At 39.4% G+C, this 25,432-nt stretch overlaps 1 protein-coding gene across 3 annotated transcripts in view; it reads left to right on the forward strand.

Annotated features, from left to right (window-relative positions):
- The window catches only part of KCTD3 (potassium channel tetramerization domain containing 3), a 63,749-nt gene that overhangs the window by 36,023 nt on the left and 2,294 nt on the right, over window positions 1-25,432 (forward strand). For all 3 annotated transcript variants that reach the window (XM_054021628.1, XM_054021629.1, XM_054021630.1), the window contains exons 10-15: window positions 2,667-2,782; window positions 15,967-16,054; window positions 16,212-16,328; window positions 17,669-17,839; window positions 20,823-20,978; window positions 22,654-22,750. In XM_054021628.1, coding sequence (XP_053877603.1) covers window positions 2,667-2,782; window positions 15,967-16,054; window positions 16,212-16,328; window positions 17,669-17,839; window positions 20,823-20,978; window positions 22,654-22,750 — 745 coding nt within the window. The remainder of the gene's footprint in view (window positions 1-2,666; window positions 2,783-15,966; window positions 16,055-16,211; window positions 16,329-17,668; window positions 17,840-20,822; window positions 20,979-22,653; window positions 22,751-25,432) is intronic.

Genomic DNA, 25,432 nt, shown 5'->3' on the forward strand with positions numbered 1-25,432 from the left:
TGTTGAGTTTTAGTAGAGGCATTTGCACAACTCTTGGAGATATGCCACTACATTATTTATTAAAACATTTAAGTGGCTGTATAAGATCTTTGTGTAACTTACTGTAAATGTCAGTACAGTAGACAACTATACATTGAGAAACTCCTTACTTGGCAGTGTACGTACCCTAATGAGCAGTTTTATAATGAAAGAAGATAGGTTTTATGCTTACAACCCTACAGTATTTAGTGCTGAGTTCCTTCTTGTCTGGTTGATCTAGCTGGCAAGCATCCTACCAAATCACCCCCAAGAAAACAAACTTGGAGAATTATGAAAACTCTTCAATGTTGATTTGCTGTGGCTCTTCAAAAACAATTTGATTTCATACTAAATGTTATAGTAAACTCATTTAAGCTTGTCAGTCAGTACCAGTCATATTAGACCCTGAATGAGAGACTGCGGGCAGTTCTATACTTAATGCTACAGCGGCGCAGCTGCACTGGTACAGCTGTGCAACTGTAGTGCTTCAGTGAAGATGCTACTACTCCGAAGGGAGAGCTTTTCCTGTCAGCGTAGTTAATCCACCTCTGCAAGAGGCGGTAGCTATGTCCACGAGAGAAGCCCTCCTGTTGACATAGTGCAGCTACCCTGAAGATTAGGTTGGTATAACTGCATGCTCAGGTGTGTGGATTTTTCACACCTCTGAGCGACGTAGTTATACCAATGTAAGTTTATGGAGTAGACCTGGCCTGAATGCCATTGTGATATCTTAGTGCCACTAGAAGGAAATAATAAGTGTTGCAGTGAAGTGAAATGAGTCAGCTGCAGTATGTAGGTTGACTCAGTTCCCTATTCATGTGATAACAATGAGAATTCAAAAAAATTCGAACATCAAAGCTTCATCTCGGTTTCTTGTCTTTTGAGCCTCTTTTGATCTCAGTACTGATTAACTTCCAGTAATTGGAGTAGTGATGGGTGAATGTTAGTGAAAGTACCAGTAACACTCATAGTGGGTGGTGGTGAAGTGGTGAGAAATGTGTAGAAAAAGGTATTTATAGACTCATAGACTTTAAGGTCAGAAGGGACCATTATGATCATCTAGTCTGACCTCCCGCATGATGCAGGCCACAAAGCCGTCCCAACCCTTTCCCTTGACTCTGCTGTTGAAGTCCCCAAATCCTGTGGTTTAGAGACTTCAAGTAGCAGAGAATCCTCCAGCTAGCGACCCCTGCCCCATGCTGCGGAGGAAGGCGAAAAACCTCCAGGGCCTCTGCCAATCTACCCTGGAGGAAAATTCCTTCCTGACCCCAAATATGGCGATCAGTAGAACCCCGAGCATGTAGGCAAGATTCTCCAGCCAGACCCTCATTGATACTATTTACCAGCGATGGCACACTATTCATTTGACTAAAATCATGTTATCCCATTAAACCATTCCCTCCATAAACTTATCTAGCTTAATCTTAAAACCAGACAGGTCCTTCGCCCCCACCGTTTCCCTCGGAAGGCTATTCCAATATTTCACCCCTCTGACGGTCAGAAACCTTTGTCTAATTTCAAGCCTAAACTTCCCCACGGCCAGTTTATATCCATTCGTTCTCGTGTCCACATTAGTACTGAGCTGAAATAATTCCTCCCCCTCAGACAGGACCAGTTAGGTGTAAGACTTGAAAGAAGGAAAAAATAAGGGCCTATTATTTCTATAGTACTGCTTCAAATATCCTAATTATTGGTTGAACAACTCTTATCATACTGATATTTTTTGAGCAAACTGTTAATTTTATTATTGAGTTGCTCATGCATGCTTGGCTGTTATTTTTTGTCAGTGTTAATCTTCATTGTTAAGCAATTGCAGTTTCTATGACTGGCTGATCATGAAGAGATGTTTTAGACTTAGAAGCAGGAATTACTGTGACGATTGGTCAAATGCCACCAAAAACAATTTCCAAAAGCCAAATTTGGGCGCTTGCAAAAATCATGTTCATTGTAAGGGATCTTCCAGTGTATCCTGATAAGTACATCTTTCAGAATTAGTTATAAATGTGTGTCCGTTGGAGTCTGATTCCTAGTAATATAATAACCACAAGACGCATCTTTCTGCAATGTAGAAAGAAGTAAAAATTATATATTTTTTTTTGCTTAATTATATTTGCCTGTAATAGTTCACTTAGGTACAGAGGTGGCTTCCATAGCAAAAAAGGAAACCAGTTTGTTTTAATTTCTGATCATTATATTCCTAAAAGAATTTGTTCAAAAGACAATATCATGCATCCTTCATATCGCTATTAGTTATGTTTTTGACAGTGCTTGCCAAATTTGTGTAAGCTCTTCGTTATTTGGGGACAGCACTTCTGATCAGCTTAACTGTACATGTATAAATTAGAGCTTGTTTTCAAATTAGAGCTTAGTACAGTATTTTGATCCTTCATTAGTTGGTGTTCATAAATGATTTTAGGCCTTAGGATACAGGTGGCTATAGAGGAACAAGGAATTTATTATTATTTTGCAACATCACTTTTCCCCAAAAAGGAACATTGACTGCATCAGCAGATTACTGCATGTTGAAGTAAAAGTAGTTTAAATTCAGTATATGTCTGAAGAGAGGATAGAGAGATTCCATCTTTACTGTTTTTCATTTTTTGTATTTATTCTGAAAACAAGCTTCATAGACTCTCTGTTTTTTATAGGAGTGTTCAGTCTTGGAGTCCCTGTAGATGCCCTCTTCTTCATTGGCAACCAGCTGGTAGCTACTAGTCATACAGGGAAGGTGGGAGTATGGAATGCTGTGACTCAGCACTGGCAGGTGTGTTGAATTGAAGCATTTTATTAATACATCGGTGTTTATCAAAAACGGATATGTTTTATGAGGAAACAAGAACAAAATCCATTTTTTTTCAGATAATGCATAAATATTGTTTTTCTTACATCAACATTTTAATATTGTAAGACTCTGACTTGTGCTTATCATTTTGATATCTTTAAGCATCATGTCTTTAGGTATTTTGTCTCATAATTTTTCAGAGTTTATCTCAATATAATACTATTGAGCATTCCATTTCTTTGTGCTCTTAAATAAAAAGAGAACTTTTAGGCATATAAAAATATTAAATGTCATCCATGAGTGTCTTCAGAACCTTCCTCCCTTAGCCACTACCACTTGTTTAAAAGCTTTGTTTTCCTAATGGGACCCCATGCTTGAACTCAGATATGTAGTTCCAATAGGAAATTTAATATATTAAAATGAAAAGTGGCCGCAGTTCTCAGAGAAGCATATCCAAAACTTCAGATGTGAGTTTGCAAATCTTTTGGGACCATGAAAAGTATGGCACAAACTGAGACTCTTCCTTTGATAGCACCGTATACCATGCCTCAAAAGCATCTATTTTATATCTATATACATCGTAGATGTGCTGAGATTTTTTTTATACATATTATGCATTCTGACAACAGGAATAGAGATTCTTGGATTCCAGACAAGACTGAGGGAAGAGTTGGGCATTCATGCAAGAAACAAACCTTGTAACGCAGCCAGATGAATGTCTCCATGGTACAACAGAGGGACAGAATGTAATGAAATCCAAGAGGCTGTCTTGCAAATCTCAAGTGGCAGAACAGACCTGAGGCTCACTCCTGCGACTGCCATAGCACTAGTTGACTAAGTTCTGATTTGGCCCTTTAGCAACAATCCTGCCAATGAATAACACAGAGAGCGCAAAAAGGCAACCAACGCGGCACAGTTCTTTAGTTACATGGTGAAGGCTGACCTAATATGTTTGCATCAAATGAAACAAGCTGAAAGGCCTTTTTAAAATCTAAATTGACACCATGCAAAATGCAAGAAACCATTTGAGATATTTTTGAAGTAATGCCACTTTTTGATTAGGATAAAGCTTCACAAAATATGCTGGTGGAACAAGGTGAAAGGAACTGTCAACTTAGGAAAAAGAATTGGCTTCTTCTTCTCCTTTGCTTCCTTCTTCATTTTCAGACCTCATAGATAGGTGTGTTTGCAAGGCAAGAATTTGAAATTTTTTTCAGTTCTGCTAACTGAGTAACTATCAATATTCTGTTCATCTGAAGTATGTGGATGAGTGTCCAGATTTGAACTTGCAGCTCTCTGCACTGTGCCACGTGATTTTGCTCTGGTAGTACACCTCTACCTCGATATAATGCTGTCCTTGGGAGCCAAAAAATCTTACCATGTTATACGTGAAACCGCGTTATATTGAACTTGCTTTGATCCACTGGAGTGCGCAGCCCCGCCCCCCCAAAAGCACTGCTTTAGCGCAATATATCCGAATTTGTGTTATATCGGGTCACGTTATATCGAGGTAGCAGTGTATTATAAGTATCTTTTAAGAGGCTTTGTTAAAGTTGCCATTCCGTATAGCAATTTAATATGGTCACTGTTCCTCGTCTGATTTCTAAGACTTTTGTATCTCCTCAGCAGACCACTACCTGTAATAGCTGCTAGAGTGCTTGGGCTGTCACAAGAATTTGGTTGAGGTTCCCTTCTGGTGTCATTGGGATTTATTTTTAATGAGGAAGGGAATTTTTGACAACTTTCACTATCCCTATCAAGATGTAAAAGGGTCTCCCCCCCCATCCCCCCGACCCTTGTGTAATTCTGTGTCCGAATTCTGAATCGCAGCTGTTTCAGAACTCTGGTTCTTGAGGGTTAGTCACACAGGCTTCTGGGACATTGCAAATTCTGGAAATCAATAAGTTAATATCAGTTTATGAAACAATTAACTATACTTTTTGATCACCTACTTTTGGCAGTAAAACATATTTCTTAGACCCTATTAAAGAACTTGCTGGTAAAGACTTTGAAGTTTGCGAGGGCAAAAATAATGGGTCGAGACCAAAATGGGGTTCCTGATTGTAGTACTTAAATTTAAAAGTGGGTAATTTTATGTCTATAGCAACAGGATTTCTCATTGAAAAGGAACAGCAAATTTTCACAAGAGCACGTAGACTCCCAAAGATAGCATAAAGGAAAAGACCTCATAAATTAAGGAAATGAAGAAGTTTTTGTAAAGTAGATGTCGCCATTTATTTCCCTTACTCTTCAGGTTTTTTTTTTTTAAATTAACTAGATTTGGAACATACAAAGAAGGCCTATGCAAAGACATGAGTTACTCCCTTTTGAGTTAGAAAAGGGAATGCAAATTATAACCTTGTACAATGTAAAGCCAACAGAATGTACTTCCACTTACAGTGGGCATGCTCCTAAAATGCAGTGCTAGTTCTTGGGCTTTTGTAGTCCTACTTCTCAAACTAGAAAACATGCAATACTTTCCTCAGTCGTTAATACAAAAAAATCATTTAAACGTTGTGCTTCAGTAGGTTCTTGTTCTGCCTTTTTTGGGAGAGCCATTCTCAGTTACATTGGGCAGGAGGGGTTACAGTGTCCTGTGATCTTGATATAAACACAATAAATACTCCTCTTACAAGTCATCTTTTAGTCAATGCTTTCCCATCCCTTCTTTCTGAATTGCCCATAGTTCAAGCTCTACTTTAAAGAAGTTTTTTCTCTTCCAGCCACTCTCCCTCTAGCTAAGAGAGATCCTTATGCATTTTATATAATTCCTCCTCAGGATGTTATAATTTTTTCTGTATCCATAATAGATTCTGGCATCTCCTCCCTGAGTCTCAGAGACTGGGGCAGACTAGCTGAGGTGGCTTTCCCTAATGCTCATTCCCTAGGCAAGATTTTGATGGCATATGATATAGCAAGAAGGTTATAGGCATTAGATAATCTAGCAATGAAAATCAGTAATGTGTAAACAGCTAGAGGAGGTTGAGTTTTCAATTTTTTTAAATTGACAACACTGTATTAAATTGCTCACATAAAGATTTCAGTCTGCCACATAGTAATTCTCCGTGGCTCGTTTCTAGTCACTTATGCAAGTAGGAACTGTTGTCGTGTAATTTTAGTTTTATTTCTAGATGTATCTCAAGTTCTCATCTACCAGGTAAAAATTGCTCATCATTTGGTCACTTAAGCTATGTCTACGCTATGAGCTGGGAGGCTGATCCCCCTGCTTGTGTACACATGCTCGTGGTAGCTCTCTTTGAGCTAGCGCAAGTATGAAATAGCAGTGTAGCCACGGTCACATGGGTAGTGGCAATGGAGCTGTGCCGAATACAAGCATAGAATCATAAGGTTAGGAGGGACCTTAAGGGTCATCTAGTCCAGGGGTTCTCAAACTTCATTGCACCTTGACCCCCTTCTGACAACAAAGTTATTACATGACCCCAGGAGGGGGCCGGAGCCTGAGTCCTGCCGCCTTGGGTGGGGGGAGAAGGGGCCACAGCCCGAGCCTTCCGCCTTAGTTGGAGGGAGAGTGGGCTGTAGCCCGAGCCTTGCCGCCTTGGGGGCTTCAGCTTCAGCACTGGGTCCCAGCAAGTCTAATGCTGGCCCTGGTGACCCCATTAAAATAGTCATGATCCACTTTGGGGTCCCAACCCGCAGTTTAGTGGGTGATCTAGTCTAACCCCCTGCCAAGATGCAGGATTTGTTGTGTCTAAACCATCCAAGACAGATGGCGATCCAGCCTCCTTTTGAAAACCTCCAGTGAAGGAGATTCCACAACCTCCTAGGCAGTCTGTTCCATTGTCCTACTGTTCTTACAGTTAGGAAGCTTTTCCAGAGATTTAATCTAAATCGCCTAGGCTGTAATTTGAACCCATTGCCTCTTGTCTTACCTTCTATGGCAAGAGAGAATAACTTTTCTCCATCTTCTTTATAGCTGCCTTTCAAGTGGCTGAAGACTGCTATCCTGTCTCCCTCCTCCCCGCCCCTTAATCTCCTCTTTTGCAAACTAAACATGCCCAGTTCCTTCAGCCTTTGCTCAGATGGCTTGCTTTCCATCCCTTTGATCATCTTTGTTGCTTGCCTCTGGATCCGTTCTAGTTTCTGTACATTGGTGGGCAAAATTGGACACAGTACTCCAGCTGAAACCAGTGGGTATGTACTCGGCACAGCTCAGCCGTCCCTCCACTGCCACTACCCTTGCTACCACAGCTACTCTGTCACTTATACTCGCTAGTGCGTGACTATGTATACATGAGCAGGGAAATAATACTCCTAACTCGTAGTGTGGACAGCCTTAGGCAGCTGGCAGAGAATCCAGCTGTGCTATAAAAGGATTAATTTGACCAAATCAAAAATTGCCAGGGTCTGAAAATGTTGCTTTTTGCGGTCAATCCAAATTGAGGAAAAACACAAGTGTCTGTTGTATAGGAGCACCGAAAAATGTGCCAGTGCTGCTGTCTCACAAACAACATCATAAAGAATGAATTTACTCTGCTAGGTTTATTGTAGGTCCCAGTAAGTTGAGTTCTTTGGACCTTTTGAAAGTCTCCTCATGATTTCTGTTTTAATCGGCTTCAGACGTGGTTTAATAGAGGTCACAAATTTGTCCTTCAGTGTTGTTTGTTTTTGTTTTTGTGAACAATCCATTACTTACTATGACTTCCCCTCCGTGGCCAGCTAATGGAAAGAACCTATAGTAAGCTTACTGTAGATATGCCAAATTGTGGTATTCTTGAGTTTAATGGAGTTTCATCCATTCTTGCTACCAGAGGTGGCCATCGAAATTCAGTTTTATTAGAATGTAGACTAGGGCAAAAGTCTTTAGGTACTATCATCTGTTGTAGCTCTGTTATACCAATAGAATAAAAACCAGCAGGATCTTATTAAGAGGGATAAGGCAAAGATGCCACATTTATTGTAAATATACTGATAAAGCAAAAGATAAAAGTAAACAACGTTGTTTGACTACTTATTTCTTATACATACACACATACATATATATATAGAGAGAGAGAGAGAGAGAGAGAGAGAGAGATTGAGAGAGAGATTGAGAGATTGAGATTCATTCACACAATCATTCATTCAAGTTCTGTATAGGTGTTATAGTTACCAGCCTAGAAGTTGCTCATGCCAAGTTACTGGCCAGGTATCTTGGTCATGAGGATGGAGCCGAGTCTGTGTCAGGTGCACCTGATGCTCCTGGAGGCTGGCAGCAGAACCAGAGACTCAAAGTCATCAGTCTTTAGAGTCCCTTCTTATAGGAATTAATTCCTATGTTAGTCTATGGGAGCTGTTTCATCCTGCTGTTGCTGACTCAATCAGCAGATGGCACACATTCCTGTCCAAAGTGGCACATTCCTGGTGGCTCCACACTGTCCAAAGTTTGTGTTTCTCATCCTTCCAGGTGATGGGGTGGGTCCCAGTTTACCCTCCGGGGGTTTCTGGTCATCCCCTTGACACATTCTTCGGCCGATGGATACTCCTTTTCTAGGCTGGCACCTCCCTAACCATCCATGTATATCAAGCATTCATCAGCATACATTCCATCCCTTAACCATATTTTAATTTATGGTCTCCACCACTTTCAGAGTGTGTGCTAATTCATTTGAGACTCCCAGCCCTTTAATCACAGAGGGTGGGGGTCTGTCCTAGGAGCAGTTGTGAAAGACACTTAACAGCTTATAGTGTTTGTTTACATTGTATAACAAAGTCAGTTAACTTGTTTGTAAGTTTTACATAGTAGTCACAGGATAGATATAATCAATGGTTTCTACAGACAGTAGCTTACAAGTTTTAACAGAAGACCCAAGAGATTTTTGTACTTGGTGAAACTGTTGGATTTTAAAGTGTGGGGGCCAAATTATGAGGGGGTCACTGTCTCTTGGGGGAATCACTGTTAGTACCTTCTTTAATATCCCTACATAATCCCCCTTTTGACACTACGATATTTATATAATCGTTAGTGTCACTTTCTTTTTAACCTGTTTAAGAGAAGGTACTGTGAGGCAACATGTGTTTGTGATTCCAATTTAGCATACATTCTGTTTATCTGAAAACACATGCCATACATACCAATTATACAAATACAATTTAATATCAAGACTACTATCAAGGGGTGTAGCATTACTGATAGGATGCCAGTGGTAGTCGGGGACCATCCAGAGAATCATTTACATTCATCTACTGGGGGGGTTGCTAACACTCCCATCCTCCCAAAATACTTCCTCCCATGAGTGGATACATACACATTGTCCATTGTACAATACTTTGGTGTCATTATCCAATTCATCCCACATACATGATTCCAATGAAACATCTTTACTACAAGGCTCTGGGGCAACCGGTAAGGTGAGGCATACCCCACTTTTGAGGAGTCCATTCGGTACAACCTCTAGTGTCCAATAGTTTTCCTCCCTCCCCAGCCCACTGGCTCGAGGTCCGAGGCAGCCAGAATGATCCCATGTGTAATATGGGGAGTGGGCTAACCTTCCATACCTTTGCCTCCAGAGACTGTTGATGTGCTATTTTTACAATTATTTCCCCAATTAACAAGTCTGGTTTCACAGTGCTGGAAACATACTGCATCCAGTCATATTGGTAAGTATCAAACAGAGATCATTTCCTTTGTTTTAACAAATGCATTAAAACCTTAATATTACCCAAAGTTACCCAAAACATTTTGTGTTCCAAAGTAGATAGGGCAAGTATCTGCATTTCAGTGCATCCCATAGCTATAGCCGTTTGCATACAGATCAGTGCTGCTCCTACAACTCTCCGCCCCTTGATCTATGATCAGTACAGTACAGTAGTTGTCATTGTAGGGCACAGGTGATCTGTTGTAAACAAACCAAACAATTATAAGCAGGTGAGTATAACTAAAATCATTACAATTGACCAAACACCAGATATAATATAAACAGAAATGCAAACAAATAATTATAATAATTGGGAATACAATAAAACCTAAAACCATTACAATAATTAAGTACATTGACAAATAAAATGAGGTCCACTTTGATGCTGCAATAGTCATCAAACAATAAAAGTTACTGAGGTTAGGACCTTTTTAATGCAGAATCCCCTATTTCTAACAGTTGTTCTCAGAGGTTTTTGGGGACCTGAAAGATGGGGCCATACAATTATGGGCCAAGGTCTTACAGGTTATGGGGGCCCAAGAACTACCCTTCAGGGCTTGGGGAACTAGAATACAGAGTGCATAGAGGAAAGTGTGGAATTAATAATAATACAAGCAAATGTAGCTAACAATACAAATGTATTAATAACAAAAATTAACAACAAAATGACTATTAGAGAACCTAACAAAAAATAAACCTGATGCATTGGGGAACCAAAGTTTTTTTGGACACAAGTGGTGATTGATAAGTTGGATGGAGATGGGGGAAGTAGAGAGAGGAAAAGACATTTGCCCTGTCTAGTGTAGTATTCCCTCTTTTTCTAGACCCAGTGCTAGCACAGGACACCACTAGAGACAGACACAGAACATGCAACACACAACACTGAACACAGACTTTGTCATGACACTATAACCATGGTCTTTTATAACTCTTCAGCTGGTACCAGCTCTCCTGATGTTCTGGTTCAGAGCCTGAAAGATAGAAGCTTGGAAACAAATTAGCACAGTGCTTTCACCCTGGCAGAACCTGCTTGGTCTCTGCCACAGTGTGTTTGGTATTTGGGGCTGCACAAATGCTAATTAAGTGGTGCATTTCTTGTGAGTGTAAATCCTCCCTTTCTCTCAGTAAAAGGGCGTTAACACTCCATCTAGAAAAAAATTTCTGTTTTAAAATCTCCAGCCATTTTGCCATGGCCTGGAAATACTTGTCCTGAAGACTGTGGTCTGTATGGGACATGGCGTTTGTGTGAAACCCCTAATGCTTTAAGCAGTAGTGTAAATATGTCTCCCACAAAGGATCCTCCCTTGTCTGAGTCGATAATCTCGGGAGTCCCATATCTGCAAACCACTTCAGAGAATAGTTTCTTAGCGGCTGTGCAGGCGCTATTGTTCCTAGTAGGGAAAGCTTCCACCCAACCTGAAAAGGAATCTGTGATTACAAGTAGATATCGAAATCCTTCTTTACTCCTTGGCAATTTATCAATGAAGTCAATTTGGATTCTATGCCAGGGTCCCAGCCTTCTTTGATGTAGCATCTGAGGCTGGTGTGGAGGACAAGCTTTATCTTTGGCACACTGTATACAATTCCTGACCCATGTATCCACATCATCTCTCATCCCCTTCCATTCTGCCACTTGCTTTAACCTTCCCAGCATCCCTTCCACTCCTTCATGCATGAACTGATGAGCTATGACCAATTCCTGTCTTTCAATCCTTCCTGGGACGCGGACTGCTTCTAATACCTTCTTTTCCTGCCTTCGGGTCACCGCTGCAATCCCTTCATAATCTCTGGCTATGGCATCAGCACAGTTATTTCATACTGTTTCAGCTGCAGAGCCTTTTCCATGTGCCTTGACATGTTTGATTTTAAGCTGGTTGGGATGAGAGGTAACCCAGGCATAAATCCATTTCCATTCATCTATATATGCTATCTCTTTCCCGTCTGCGGCTTTCCAATTGTTCCTCTGCCAATCAAACATCCAATATTGCACCCCATTTACACAGTAATTGCTGTCAGCATAGATGTATACAGTCTTGGGGCAGTTCTCTGTTTCATATTGTTTTAGGACTGGGTATATGGCATGGAGTTCAGCATGTTGTGCTGAGCCATGATCCAAATACCCCTTTAGTACCTCTTCTTCTAAATTAATGGCTGCATATCTGATTCTCTTTTTACCGTGCACCACCATGGAACTACCATCGGTGTACCAAATATGTCTCTCCTGACCCATGGTATCCAATTCTTCCAGGGGGGGGAGGGGTGCTTGGGCTTGTGCTATCCTCTGTTCTAGTGTGACTGCTGGACATACATTTTATTTCTCTGCTTTTGCAGCAGAGGCTTGTAAATCTTGGTGCAGTTTTTTATTTTTGCATGTAGCCAATTGAAGGAATACCTTGTTACAGGTCTTCCATAGAAGCCAAACTGCAGCTGCTTCCTTTTGTTTTTACAGAGTTTTCATGTACCCTCGTCAAAGTGACAGTCTGATTACACAGAGCCATCTTAAGGCTCAGTGTTTCTAGCAGTGCTTCTTTTTGTTTTGTGCACCTCACTCCTGCTGTTGCTTCAGAGGGGCACTGTTAATTTCCTATTCTTTTACTACAGCTCTCATTTGCTATTTTGTTACACATTAAAAACAAAACAAAACTAATGTATCTTAAACCTACAAAACAGGAGTTTTACAAACCAGATGTGTTGGTTTAGGTTCTTAGAACTTTACATATTTCCACAGACAAATAGATACATACACATTTTCTTTCCCTTAACATCTTTTCTACATTGCTGTTTTTACATAGCTGTACATAGATTATATTCCCTTCATACATTTGGGTCAGTTAAGTTTCAATAGAATCCCCTCATGTTTTTAACAAATTTGACTAAATTGTTCATAGTCAAATTATTTCAAATACCTGGATTATTTACAGACATTCCTTTGGAAAAGGGCCCATTTTTCCTTCAGAATGGCTGCAAAGGAACCAAGAATTCCTTTTCTCTTTAACATGGTACTTTTTAGCATTTTCACAAAGTTTAACTGCTTAATTCTGTTCAGCCTCTGTAGAGTTAACTTTTCAGGGTCTTTCCTTAAATTACTGTTTATCTCCCAAAATGACACCTTTATCAATTAGATTTTACCATTTTAAGTATTGTTCCAGGGATTCATGCCTGTACTTACTGCTTTCTTACTCCTGCCACTATGCCCTTAAGGCTTCCAACCAATTTCTTGCCTGCTTGTCTGGGCCTGATCCTGCTTTTTCCAAAGAACCTTTCCTTTCCATGGGCACAAGCTTTGTTCCACTACCAATTTAGCAAGGAGGGTGGGCTTCTCAACCAGCCCCCACCCTTCCTGGTCCATTTCCTTAAACATTTCTTTCAATATTGTGAAATGACCACAATATCACTCACAAGAAAAACAAAACAAAGCAAAAACAAACAAACAAACATAAACCACACTACACTGCCCAAACTCCTATATTCTTCAGAGTTTGGTTTAACAGAACAAGATTTGTATCTTATGATTTTAACCCACTTTGGGCCAGAGGGAGAGACGCTAAGCTTCCCTCTGTATTGCTCGGGCTTTTACCACCGAGGGTTCATCCACCAAATATAAAAATCCTTCCCAGGATCAGAGCGAGAAACAGTAAGTTTTCCTCTGTACAGGCTGTTAGGCGGAGGTAGCTGTCATTACAAGCCTCCCACAGCAGCCAGATCCCTGCAGCGTCTCTTTTTGCTGCATTTGGGGGTTTACATATGAGGATATAGTGGGCCAATCTATCCTCCAGGTCTGAAATAGAGCAAGCATCTGCAAGGGCTTGTTCAGTCCAAGGACTGTGCCCATATCTCTGAAGGATTTGTTTAAAGGGTGTTATTTCTTTTACAAAAGGTGAGGTTGGAGCTCCTTCAAACTCCATTCCTGTCTCTGAGACTGTTCTCCCTTGTCTTTTCTTAAACATTTTTACCATGTGTATAGTTTCCTTTGTCACCCCTGAACCCTTGCAGCGAGTGACACAGCCTAAATTATCTTATCCTGCTACCCCTGATCTCGTTCAGCGAGCAGCTTTACCTTGCCCTATAGGCTCTTGTTACCCCTGATTTCTCAGTGAACACTTTGGATAAGATTAATTGTAGCTTAAAGTTTCTATGAGCTCTTTTATGAAGCCTCTACCCACCGGAGGTCAGTAGGCTTTGGTTAACCAAAAATAGAACCGCTCTCTATAGAGCCGGCTGTATGCACACCAATGTTCACAATAACTGAGGCATTTTACCAATATTCCCCCTTTCGCAATTCTCCACCAAAATGTTATACCAATAGAATAAAAACCAGCAGGATCTTATTAAGAGGGATAAGGCAAAGATGCCACATTTATTGTAAATATACTGATAAAGCAAAAGATAAAAGTAAACAACGTTGTTTGACTACTTATTTCTTATACATACACACATACACACACATATATATATATATATAGAGAGAGAGAGATTCATTCACACAATCATTCATTCAAGTTCTGTATAGGTGTTATAGTTACCAGCCTAGAAGTTGCTCATGCCAAGATACCTGGCCAGTAACTTGGCATGAGCAACTTCTAGGCTGGTAACTATAACACCTATACAGAACTTGAATGAATGATTGTGTGAATGAATCTCTCTCTCTCTCTCTCTCTCTCTCTCTCTATATAGAATGTGTGTATGTATAAGAAATAAGTAGTCAAACAACGTTGTTTACTTTTATCTTTTGCTTTATCAGTATATTTACAATAAATGTGGCATCTTTGCCTTATCCCTCTTAATAAGATCCTGCTGGTTTTTATTCTATTGGTATAACAGCTCTTGTATTGCACTTTTCATCAGTAGATCTCAAAGCATATTACAACAGATGCTTCCTTCTATAGCTGATTTACTTGAATAAATAGCATGAAATGATGAGAAAATAGTATAACCACTAAAATACCTAATATTTTTATCTGCCAGGACCTAATGGACGAGTTAGGGCACTGAAGACTCTCTGGCAGCGTTAAAGGTGGTGGATATCCAGTATAGGTACTCCATAGGGAAGGCATCCAGTGACCAGATAAATGGTCTGGTTAAAGGACCTGCTGGTTAAAGGAAAGGAACAGAACGGAATGGGAGGGACGGGGAGAAGGCTGTTCTGGGCTCCTATGATTGGTATGGCAGGGAGCCAACCCCCTTTTTCTTATAGTCCACCTTAACTCTCCTACGCGGAAGAGTGGACGGTAAGGTCCAAGCCATGGGGGACCTGGATGGAAAATGAACAGGAGCTGGTGGAAGCTCCAGGTAGTTATTTGAATGAACATGGAGTTGCCTGCACGGTACACTTTTATCAGCCAGGTAGTTCCAGACATCTAATAATAAAGTTGCAGCCTGATTAAATTCATATCAAGTGTCTCCTGCCCTTCTTTCAGTATAGCTGGACAGCAATTAATTCGACTGAAATTGAACTACTGGTTGAGGGGAAAATCTTTTTTTTAATTATGGTGTGCATTTGACTGTGCTCTATGTAAAATAAGTTTGACTTTTTTTTTTTTAATAGTGACTTGAGCTTCCTTTCTCATGTGCAGGTATAATGACCACACTCTCATACGGGGCAGGGAGAAACATAGCAGCTGATTAGCCTGTCTCTGTGTGGGGATCTCAGGCAAAGGAGACATTCTTTCGGCCTCAGACTCGGAAACAGCCTTCGTAGTCCCGACTCTGCGTGGGACTGGAACCCAATGGGTTCTTGGAACACAAGAGATCCCCTTTCATTCCCTTGAGCTCCCTTTGTGGGGCTAAGAAATGACTGAAACATGGGAGTTGGAAGAGACCAGTTTTTCCTTCCATAGATTGACAGGGAGGCCCTTTCTCAACATTGCTGCTGCTGGAGAGGCTGGCAGGCAGGAGTTTCCACAGGGCGGGAGAGGAGAAGGGATAGGCTCAAATACACTTGAAATGGTTGCTATTGAATTTATTAATTCTCCCTTGCTAAAAATCAGCAGGGAGACGGAAAAAAAAAATCTGTTCTGAGGATTTTAAAATATATATACATATAATATAAAAAGTTAGAATGTACTATTTAAACTGTGCTCTAGCAGAAACTTGAATTTTTGAAAATAGTTAATGTTGGTATTTTCCCTTTTGACAGTATCATAATGCTGATTTACAATAATTACAGCTTTTAGTTGCCATGTTTCTCTCTGTGTCCATATGTGCATATTTAGGGTGGGATTTTCAAAAACACTCAGTGCTGGCTTAACTCTACCCCATTGAATTCAATGGTAGAACTGATTTCAATGGGAGAAGAGTTATGCATATGCTGAGAGCTTTTGAAACTTCTACCTGGGGCAGTGGTGGGAAGGCTTTTTTTGTGTTGTTTTTTAAATAGTGGTATGGTGCTACACACAGTATAAGAATCGAAATGATTTTTTTAAAACAAAATATTACAAGAAACAGCAAAGAAAATTGCAAATGAACTTACATTTAGAATTGAAAGAAAATGGTGAACTAATGTTTTTTCTATTTTATTTACTGTTGTACTAGGTTCAGGATGTTGTCCCTATCACCAGCTATGATACTGCTGGATCTTTCCTACTGCTGGGCTGTAACAATGGCTCTATATATTACATTGGTAAGAACAAAAACAGCAAAATTAATATTGTAATGTTCAATTTTGTAAAATAATTATTCCTAACAGGAATATTATCTCTTGTTCATAAGTGTAATCATTATTATGAACTGACTTTACATTTCTGCTGTTATTTATTTGGATATCTTTTTTTATGCAGATATGCAGAAGTTTCCCTTGCGAATGAAGGATAATGATCTTCTGGTGACAGAACTTTATCATGATCCCTCCAATGATGCCATTACAGCACTCAGTGTCTACCTCACACCCAAGACAAGTTTGTATCATGCATCATTTACATTCCCTTGAAACTCATTGCACATAGAGCTTTCACTTTCATATTTTAAAAGTATTTTAGATGTCTAACAGCAGTAGCACTGATAAGGCTACTTAAGGATTGTATGCTATATTCCATTATAAAACAGTTATCAGTGTTTAATCGTCATTTTAATTTTCATTAGTCTTAAAATTGGTGTGCAGACTGTCAACATGGACAAGAATTTAATTAAAAAAATATTTTAGAAAGGGTATACTACGGTTTGGAATGACAGATAGTATTGGTTTGGATTAAGTTGCATTTCCAGACATCTTTAGGCAGATATTCACAGCACCTTAGTCTACACTTTAAGTCCTTCACTTTCAAAAGCACCAACACTCTTATCAGTTTGGTCCTTATGCTATGTGGACAAGGTGGCCACAGTCTTGCTTGTCCTGTTCCAGTTTGGTCAGACTGTGCCAAAGTTGCTTGCCAGGAGTCTCTGCACCCAAGCATTAAAGGGCATTAAGAGACCATAACATGGGTTCAGATCAAAGTTCCCACTATTAATCTTGACAGTTTGGGGTTGCTCTTCTGATCTTGTGTGTTCTGAATGGATGGAGTGATCCCCAGCCTTAAGGAAGAAAAAAAAGTATAACAGAATATTGTAGACATGATGGTGTTTTACTGAAAAAATAATGCTACATCATTGATAAACTTCATTCAAGTTACTGCTCATACTTCACCCTTTCATGAACTGTCATAACCATTTGGAAATAAAGCAAAAATCACAAACAAACTCTGATATATGAAAGTTATTACTTTTAAATGTGGGATGCAGATATTTTTTCAGATGAAGATCTAGGCATTTCATTAACTTTTTTTGGTTTATCTTTCTCATACCTGTATTGTTAATACAACATTTTTTCTTCCTTAATATAATTGTCTTCCCCCCACAAGGAGAAGTAAATCTTCCAATACAGGTGCTAGTCTCCATTTTTCTAAATTCTAAAAAGCACTGAAAAGCCTCTTTGGGGCCACAGGCAAGGAACCGGCATATAGTATGTGTTTTGGGATTTGCTTGGTCTCTTCCCTCATATGCTTTTTTTGTTCTGTTTTGGGGAATGGCAGGATGCACTGGGGCATACTGCGCAACAGTAGATAGCAAATACTTGCAGAGTAGGTAAAATTAATTTAACCCTTTTTAGGACGTTATTTACATTTGCTAATGAACTTAAATATTTGTGCTAAAATAAGTAGCTATTCAGTGTTACAGATCTGCCGATGTAACTCCTCCCCCACCCCCCCCTTTGAGGAATGGTGGTTGGTTTAAAACATCTCAATGTTTGTGCTTTTTGTAGGTGTAAGTGGTAATTGGATTGAGATTGCGTATGGCACCAGCTCCGGAGCAGTAAGAGTGATTGTACAGCACCCTGAAACAGTTGGGTCAGGCCCTCAACTTTTTCAGACCTTTACAGTTCATCGAAGTCCTGTTACAAAGATCATGCTGTCTGAGAAACATCTTGTGTCAGGTAATCTTATTTGTATGTATAGATGCACATGTGTGTCACTCATTCTCCCTTTTCTATTTCTTCTAATGTTCATGCTCCTTGTCTTTCCTTTTCTTCAAATCCCATCATTTAGAATTACTAAACATGGTAGATTACGTATAGAACAGCATATTAAGAAAAAAAAACTTCTAAAAAAAATTAATGGCATTGCAAACTTACTTAAGGAGATTTCCATTAATTATACTATTGTTACAATACATCTCCTTTTAGCATCTGCATACAACAAGAATTGGGTTAAAATTATCTATATCAGGGGTTCTCAAATTGGGGATTGGGACCCCTCGGGGTCGTGAGGTTATTACATGGGGGGTCGTGAGCTGTCAACACCCCCCCCCCCCAATCCTGCTTTGCCTCCAGCATTTATAATGGTGTTAAATACATAAAAAAGTGTTTTTAATTTGTAAGGGGGGTTGCACTCAGAGGCTTGCTATATGAAAGGGGTCACCAGTATGAAAGTTTGAGAGCCACTGATCTATATGCTTGTCCTAATCTTGGTCTTTATAAGACATTTAATATTTGTACAATATATTGTATTCCATTTGCAGCAATTCATGATAAGCTTGTTCCAGAAAAAAAATAAAATGTCTAAGGGCAGGTCTCCACTACAGGGGGGGGAGGGGGTCGATTTAAGATATGCAAATTCAGCTACGCGAATAGCGTAGCTGAATTCGACATATCGCAGCCGACTTACCCCGCTGTAGGGACGGTGGCAAAATTGACCTTTGCGGCTTCCCGTCGACGGCGCTTACTCCCACCTCCTCTGGTGGAGTAAGAGCGTCGATTCGGGGATCAATTGTAGTGTCCCAACGGGACACAATAAATCGATCCCTGAGAGGTCGATTTCTACCCGCCGATTCAGGCGGGTAGTGTAGACCTAGCCTTATAAAAGATACTAATTTCTGAAACCAGCAATAAAATATGGGTTAAATTAATCTAATTCTCTGCATATACCAGTCTATTATCAGAACCAGCAGTTGTGCATATAGCTGTAAATTTCCAGTTAAGTAAATTGGGTGGAAGTATCTTGCACATGGACAGAGAATCATAAAATAGAATATGATTCTTGTGCATTTCAGAGCTTATTCATAACACCAGCTAACAGAGTGAGGAGTTTTTGCATTGAATTTCATAAAATTTTTTAAAGAAATGGAAGAAAATAATAAATTGTTTAAATGAATTCCTGAGTGTGTGTGTGTGTGTGTGTTTGTGTAAATCCTTGTTGTAAAGGCAATAAATGTCTTTATTTGAATATGCTCACATTCAGATAAACTCAAATTTAATTGAATATGTGACTGAAATAAATATGTTTTCATTTGTTTTAATGGTCAGTGCATGCAAGGCTACAATGGCGTGTAGAGTACAGACACTTCACACCCAGCTAGCACAGGTATAAATAGCAGTGTAGATGGTGAGACGTGGCTTAGGCAAATAGAACGGAGTGCCTTATATGCTGGAACCCCCAGGGTATATACAGGTCTGTCGCATCTTACGCGCATTTAACATGCGCGATTTCAGCTTTACGTGGTCGGCAAAAACAAAACAAAAAAAGAGAAAAATAACAATTTTAATACTGTACCTGTAGTGCGGGCGATTCCGCCCGCCATTCAACTCAATGTAATTTTGACTATATGCATTTTTTGTTTTACACGCTAACCGTGGAACGGAACCCCCGCGTGAGATGAGACTCGCCTGTACACTGCACAGATCTCGACATGTCTAAGCAGTGCCCCCTATGTCTACATTGCTGTTTTTAGCAGTGTAGTGTATGCTGCTGGAGCTTTTCTCTGTTGCAGTGAAAGGCTCTGGCAGTGCAGAGGCAGCGGGGAAAGGGGTCTTTCCTCGCTGCCTCCCCCGGCCAGAGCCTTTCTTTGCCACAGTGAAAGGTTCCAGCAACAGCGAGCTGCCAGAGCCTTTCCTCTCCACTGGAGCCTTTCACTGTGGTGTGTAGCTACAGATGGAGTGTTTGTACTCTACACACTGCTGTAAGTGTAGATTTAGCCCAAGATGCTTGTTCTTGAATAGTCATTTTGAAACACTGTAACTTCATGTGTTAAAATAATTTGTAGTACGTAGGTTTAATTGGATTTTAAAGCCAGAAGGGACCAGGGCCGGGGGGCAAGTGGGGCAATTTGCCCCGGGCCCCACAGGGGCCCCCATGAAAATATAGTATTCTATAGTATTACAACAGTTTTTTTTATGTAAGGGGTCCCCGAAATTGCTTTGCCCCAGACCCCCTGAATCCTCTGGACGGTCCTGGACTGCAACAACCTAGATGTACACCTTCACATGTTAAGTAAACCTTACAACAGCACTGCAGAGTAGTAAACAGATGATGTTATTCCTACTTTATAGATGGGAAAGCCAAGGCAGAAAAGCTCCGTGACTTATATAACATACAGCCAAAACTATGTTAGAAGTCAGGAGTTGTACAGTACATGCAGTATGCACAGGACCCACTTTTCAAATGTTTGTAACGTTTACAGTCCAAATTTATTCAGAATGTATTGCTACTTTTAAGCTTTCATAAGCATTTTGATTCAGAAAACAAAATAAGTAATTTAACTGTGGATGACCACAGTTTCCTCTCATTTTGTTATCGCAATTTGATTGAAAGCATTTTATTGAACTTGCTCAGAAGTTAATGTTTTTTTAATTACTGAGGGTATGTCTACACAGCAAAGAGAAAACCTTGCAGGGTCCTAGAGCCCAGGCTCCAGCCTCAACCTGGAAGTTGCATAGCAATGAAACAGCCCAAGCCTGAGTCGGCTAGCACAGGCAAGCCGCGGATGTATAGTTGCTGTGTAGAGATACTCTGAGACCCTAGATAATTTTAAATACACCCTAAATGTTATGGCTTATAAATGAAAAGGTGTTTTAAAAACAGCCTTTCATCTCTTGTAAATATTCCAATGTTTCTGTTTTGTTTTTTTTCTTTTCTGTCTAGTTTGTGCCGACAACAACCACGTTCGGACATGGACAGTGACTCGATTCAGAGGAATGATTTCCACACAGCCAGGGTCTACTCCCTTAGCTTCATTCAAAATCTTGTCCTTGGAGGAAACAGAGAGCCATGGTAGTTACTCTTCTGGAAATGACATAGGTAGGAAAAATGTTTTTCCATTACTTCATACTGGACTTTTGGAGGGCTACTGTGCTCTTGAAGGTTCATTGGAGGCATTTAGCCTGATTTCTGCTCGCGCCTCACATTCATGTGACTCCATTGACATCAGGTGTGTGAGTCTGATTTACACCAGAGTAATTACAGCATAATCAGCTTGCATTTTGATAATACTGTAGCATGTCTATAATATTCCTGTTTGAAAACTGATTCCAGCTAGAGTTAATTTGATTTGTCTTTCCATAGACTCACTTTACAGTACTGGGCAAAGTGGTTTCCCAGAGGGACCCATTTAAGAGAAGTTGTGCCTTGTGATTCCGATAAATTACCTAGAAATCTGTTGGTCACCTAATGTACCCTTTTTGATAGCGAGAGATAACAAGATTGAGATTATGAAAGAATACATTAGAACTGATTTGCATGAGATTTTTGGGTTTGTTTCACAATGTGCTATCACATTTTGTAAATTAAACAAAAATTAAGATTATGCACGTGAGTCTAATATTTAACATTATACTCCTATTACATTTCAAAACTACATTGAAACTGTTACAAAACCAACAGAATTGTGAAAACCCTATGTGAAGACTAATAATGTGGCACGATGCTCTTTACAGAACACTGAATGGGTAGGCAGGTAGCAAGCTGAAAAGCCATCCTCATTTGTGTGTGTTTGTTTCTTTTATTCATCAAAAGTTCTTGTTATAATCCTAAACTGCGCTCTCTGAGGCAAGGACTGTCTTTTATTTATACAGCACCTAGCACACTAGAACACTGATCCTTGATCGAGGCTTCCAGATACTCCTGTAATACATATACTGATAAACAACAATTTGCTCTTAACTTTTTATGGGATTGGTATTGTAGGATCTTGGACTAGTGCAAAATGTTACACATGGAGATGCCGTCCACTTTCAAGAGCAAGGTTCCCTTGGTTGTTTCCTGTTAAGAAGTTTAGTGCCCCCCCCCCACCCCAAACAAACAAACAAAAAATGTGCTGGGCGATCTGTTAGTAATTAATTAAGGCCTCCAACCTCTTTCACAGGGGCTACCAAACAGCTATAAAGAACTTTTCAGTCAATATGGGTCTGGAAAAAAAAAAAATCAATTTTATGAAGCACCTGCAGCTCCGCTTGACATTAGAGGGAGGTGCAGGTGCTCAGCAATCATGAAAAATCAGACCCTAGAAAATTTGGTCCCATTAGTGACCAAGAGGTGATGGGCCCCGAATCGTATTTCAGATCCCATAAATATTTCCTTGCCATACATCATAACAAATTAACCCTTTATAGCAGAGTAATGGAAAAATACACAGATATGGGTTTATTTTCTGTGTAAAAAAACAAAAATGCATCAAATTGATTTGACAGTCTAAAGTTAACATCTTCCTTGGTAATTCAGAATTACTCAAAATAATTGGGTAACCCTTCAGTTTGGGTTTTCCATTGTGACGTGTCAGTAATTATACATCACAATGCAAAAGTAATGTGGTGTTTTGCTAAACTAGGAATCAGTGTAGATTTCGGGTTCCTTTAATCAGACTGAATCTGTGTGAGTAATTTTTATTTCTAGGAAGGGTAGGAATAGTTAATTTTTTTGCCAATAACTTTTTGGAGTAAGGTGTTTTGAAATACTTAGTTTCTCTTTCTAACTACAGGACCATTTGGAGAGCGTGATGATCAACAAGTGTTCATCCAAAAAGTTGTTCCTGTCACTAATAAACTCTTTGTCAGGTTGTCTTCTACTGGGAAAAGGTAAAAGCTCGAGTCATCTGTTGCATCTCTGATAAAATCCACTTATTGTACCTATCCAAGAGCTGACACTAAGACTGCTGGCTCTGATACTTGTGCTAGCAAGTCAAAGCACAAAGATGCTGTATAGAACTCATTTCTCACTTATGATTTAATGTGAGTATCTGACTGGTATAATCATTTTAATGTAAACATACAGTTGCTCTGCTCTAGTTTCATTATCAGTGCCAACAATAAGGGGTGTCTGGTTTTGCTTTTACTTACTTCACCAGAAAAACTTCCCAAGAAAGAGAATAATTTCAAAAAAGCATAGAAAGTGTAATTGGCTGAAAGGCAACTTAAAAAATTGTTTGAACCCTTTTGGCTTTGCTTTTACTATACAATGTATTGCTTGAAAAAGACCTTGAAGAGTTAACTGAGTTAAATGCCTTGGATAGATAATCTCAATAGACTTTTTGCTTCGGTACTCCCAGTCCTCATTCAGTGAGCAAAACGGGGAACTGGGAGTAAGGACCCCCCCAAGGTTATCTTTCAGGCATTGCTACTAACTCGCTGTAACCTTGGGCTAGTGAAGACGTCTCTCTATACCGATATGTAAAATGAATATACTCTACCTTCCAGGGATATTTAGAGGCTTAGTAAATATTTGAAACGTGCTGATTAGCATTGGATGAAAGGGGCTAAATAAGGATAAAAAAATCAATTTGGGTTTCACTTGTAGCATAACAATAAAATTATACTTTGCAAGTTAAATGCAAGCTGGCTGCAGGCAAACTATGAGTGTACTCTTTTAATGGATGCTTAATTATATTCCTGACTTTAGAGGGGTCTTCTGTTCTTCCATCTGTTGCTGTGTATTGCTACCGTTCATTAAAAAACTGATTCTCTGCTTACTTTTAGTTTTAAAATAAATGAAAGCCAAAGCTGGTGTGGCAGTAGCTAACATGCTCTTGAAAGCCCTGGATACTAGTTTTAAATTGAAAGAGCTAGAACAGCCATGGCTGTTAATAGTAGTTCACTAGTACCTACTATCTGTAACACATGGCCTATCATCGGTTAATCTTGTAATGAATACAAACCCTTTAAGAGAATCAATCTTCTTTGCATCAAAGTTCATTACATATAGTCATAAGTAACTGTTAAAGGAATTAATCAAGAGAGTACATTTTCCATGCACCTAGGCTATCCATTTGACAGCTTGTTTGTTTTTTAAGCAAATAGCATTAGAAGCCCGTAATATGGTTGGAGGCCAAATTATTGTCCCAATGAATGTTATAAATCACTGTGATTTAATGTTCTATGCATACACAGTGAAGAAACTGCCAAATGTTTATTAAAATTGGTGTCATATTAGGATAAATTTTAACAAAGTGATAACTCAGAACCTCTTTTTTGTTCCCTGTCCTGTTTTGTTATGGCAGACTCTGTATTCTAATCAGACTATTCTTCCCTGATAACTTAATTAAGCCACAATTTAAAATTTTGATGCCACAGTAATCTCAATAGTTATGAGTAAAGCAAAAGAGGAATTCTCATTGCTTAGCCTTTTTTTCTTCCCTTTAATTCATACAATGCAGGAGAAAGTTTCAGTTTGAATATCCTATTTGTTTTGTTCACTGTGTTTCTAAAAACAAATCTATTGTGGACTGGATTAGATGACTCCTAGGGTTTGTCTACATGGTAAGTTACTGCATGGCAAATCAGGCTGTGAATATATAGCACACCAGCTTGCCCCATGCTAATGTCCAGTATGGACACTTCTACAGCGCAGTGAGAGTCTTGGAGTACAGGTTAGCGTATTGCTACTCACTCTGGAGCTGTCACTGTGCTGTAGAGTCATACCCTAACTTGTCACACAGTTACTTGCCATATAGCTAAATCCACAGTATGGAGGTACTCACCATGGGCTATGATGGTGGTGGAATTTGTCCTCAAGTGTTTAAAAAAAATTGAACAATAAGTAGGAACAGGAAGGAGTTTTACAGGCTTCCTGATTTCACTGTTGGGTGAGTGATATCACAGCTACCCTAAACTTGAGTCATTTCATTCAGAACCTCGTTTTTTCCTCTCATGTAATTCTTGGTGTGAAATTTTCTGAATGCAAATAAACTTTTTGCTTAAACTGGTTAGTTTTTAAATTAAGAGTTGCCCTGGATTTTGTTTCTCTATGAGAACAGGTACCTGTGACATGTTTGAAGGAACTTGTTCAGTAAACTTTAAAAACTCGCAGCAGTTGGAAATTACATACTAGTCTTGTACAATACTTAATATACGGTGCTGACTTTGAACACATCCTGAGCCCAGATCTCTCTGAAGAAGCACATGCAAACCTAGAATCAGGAAATCTGTAACCCAGATTCCATAAGAATGCAGGAAACTAATTATGTGGTTTTTTTGTTTGTTTGTTTTTTTGTTTTTTAAATGTCTAGCAGCTACTCGGTGCTCTTTTCCCTTCTCTTTTGGAATCTTATTAAAAGTAACATTTAGAAGTGAACTGCAAAAAATTGTATGAGTTAGAAATGGATGTTAAAAGAGAAGGTGTAATTCGGCATAAAATAAACCATAGCACCTTCTATCCAGAGATCACAAATCTTAATATTAATAAATTAAGCCTCACAATTGCCCTCTAGGATATGTGATGCTATAATTAGGATTATAATCTGTAATTGTGTTAAATGCCTTTTT

This window comes from Malaclemys terrapin, chromosome 3 (genome assembly GCF_027887155.1).
Source record: "Malaclemys terrapin pileata isolate rMalTer1 chromosome 3, rMalTer1.hap1, whole genome shotgun sequence".
Taxonomy (NCBI): Eukaryota; Metazoa; Chordata; order Testudines; family Emydidae; genus Malaclemys; species Malaclemys terrapin.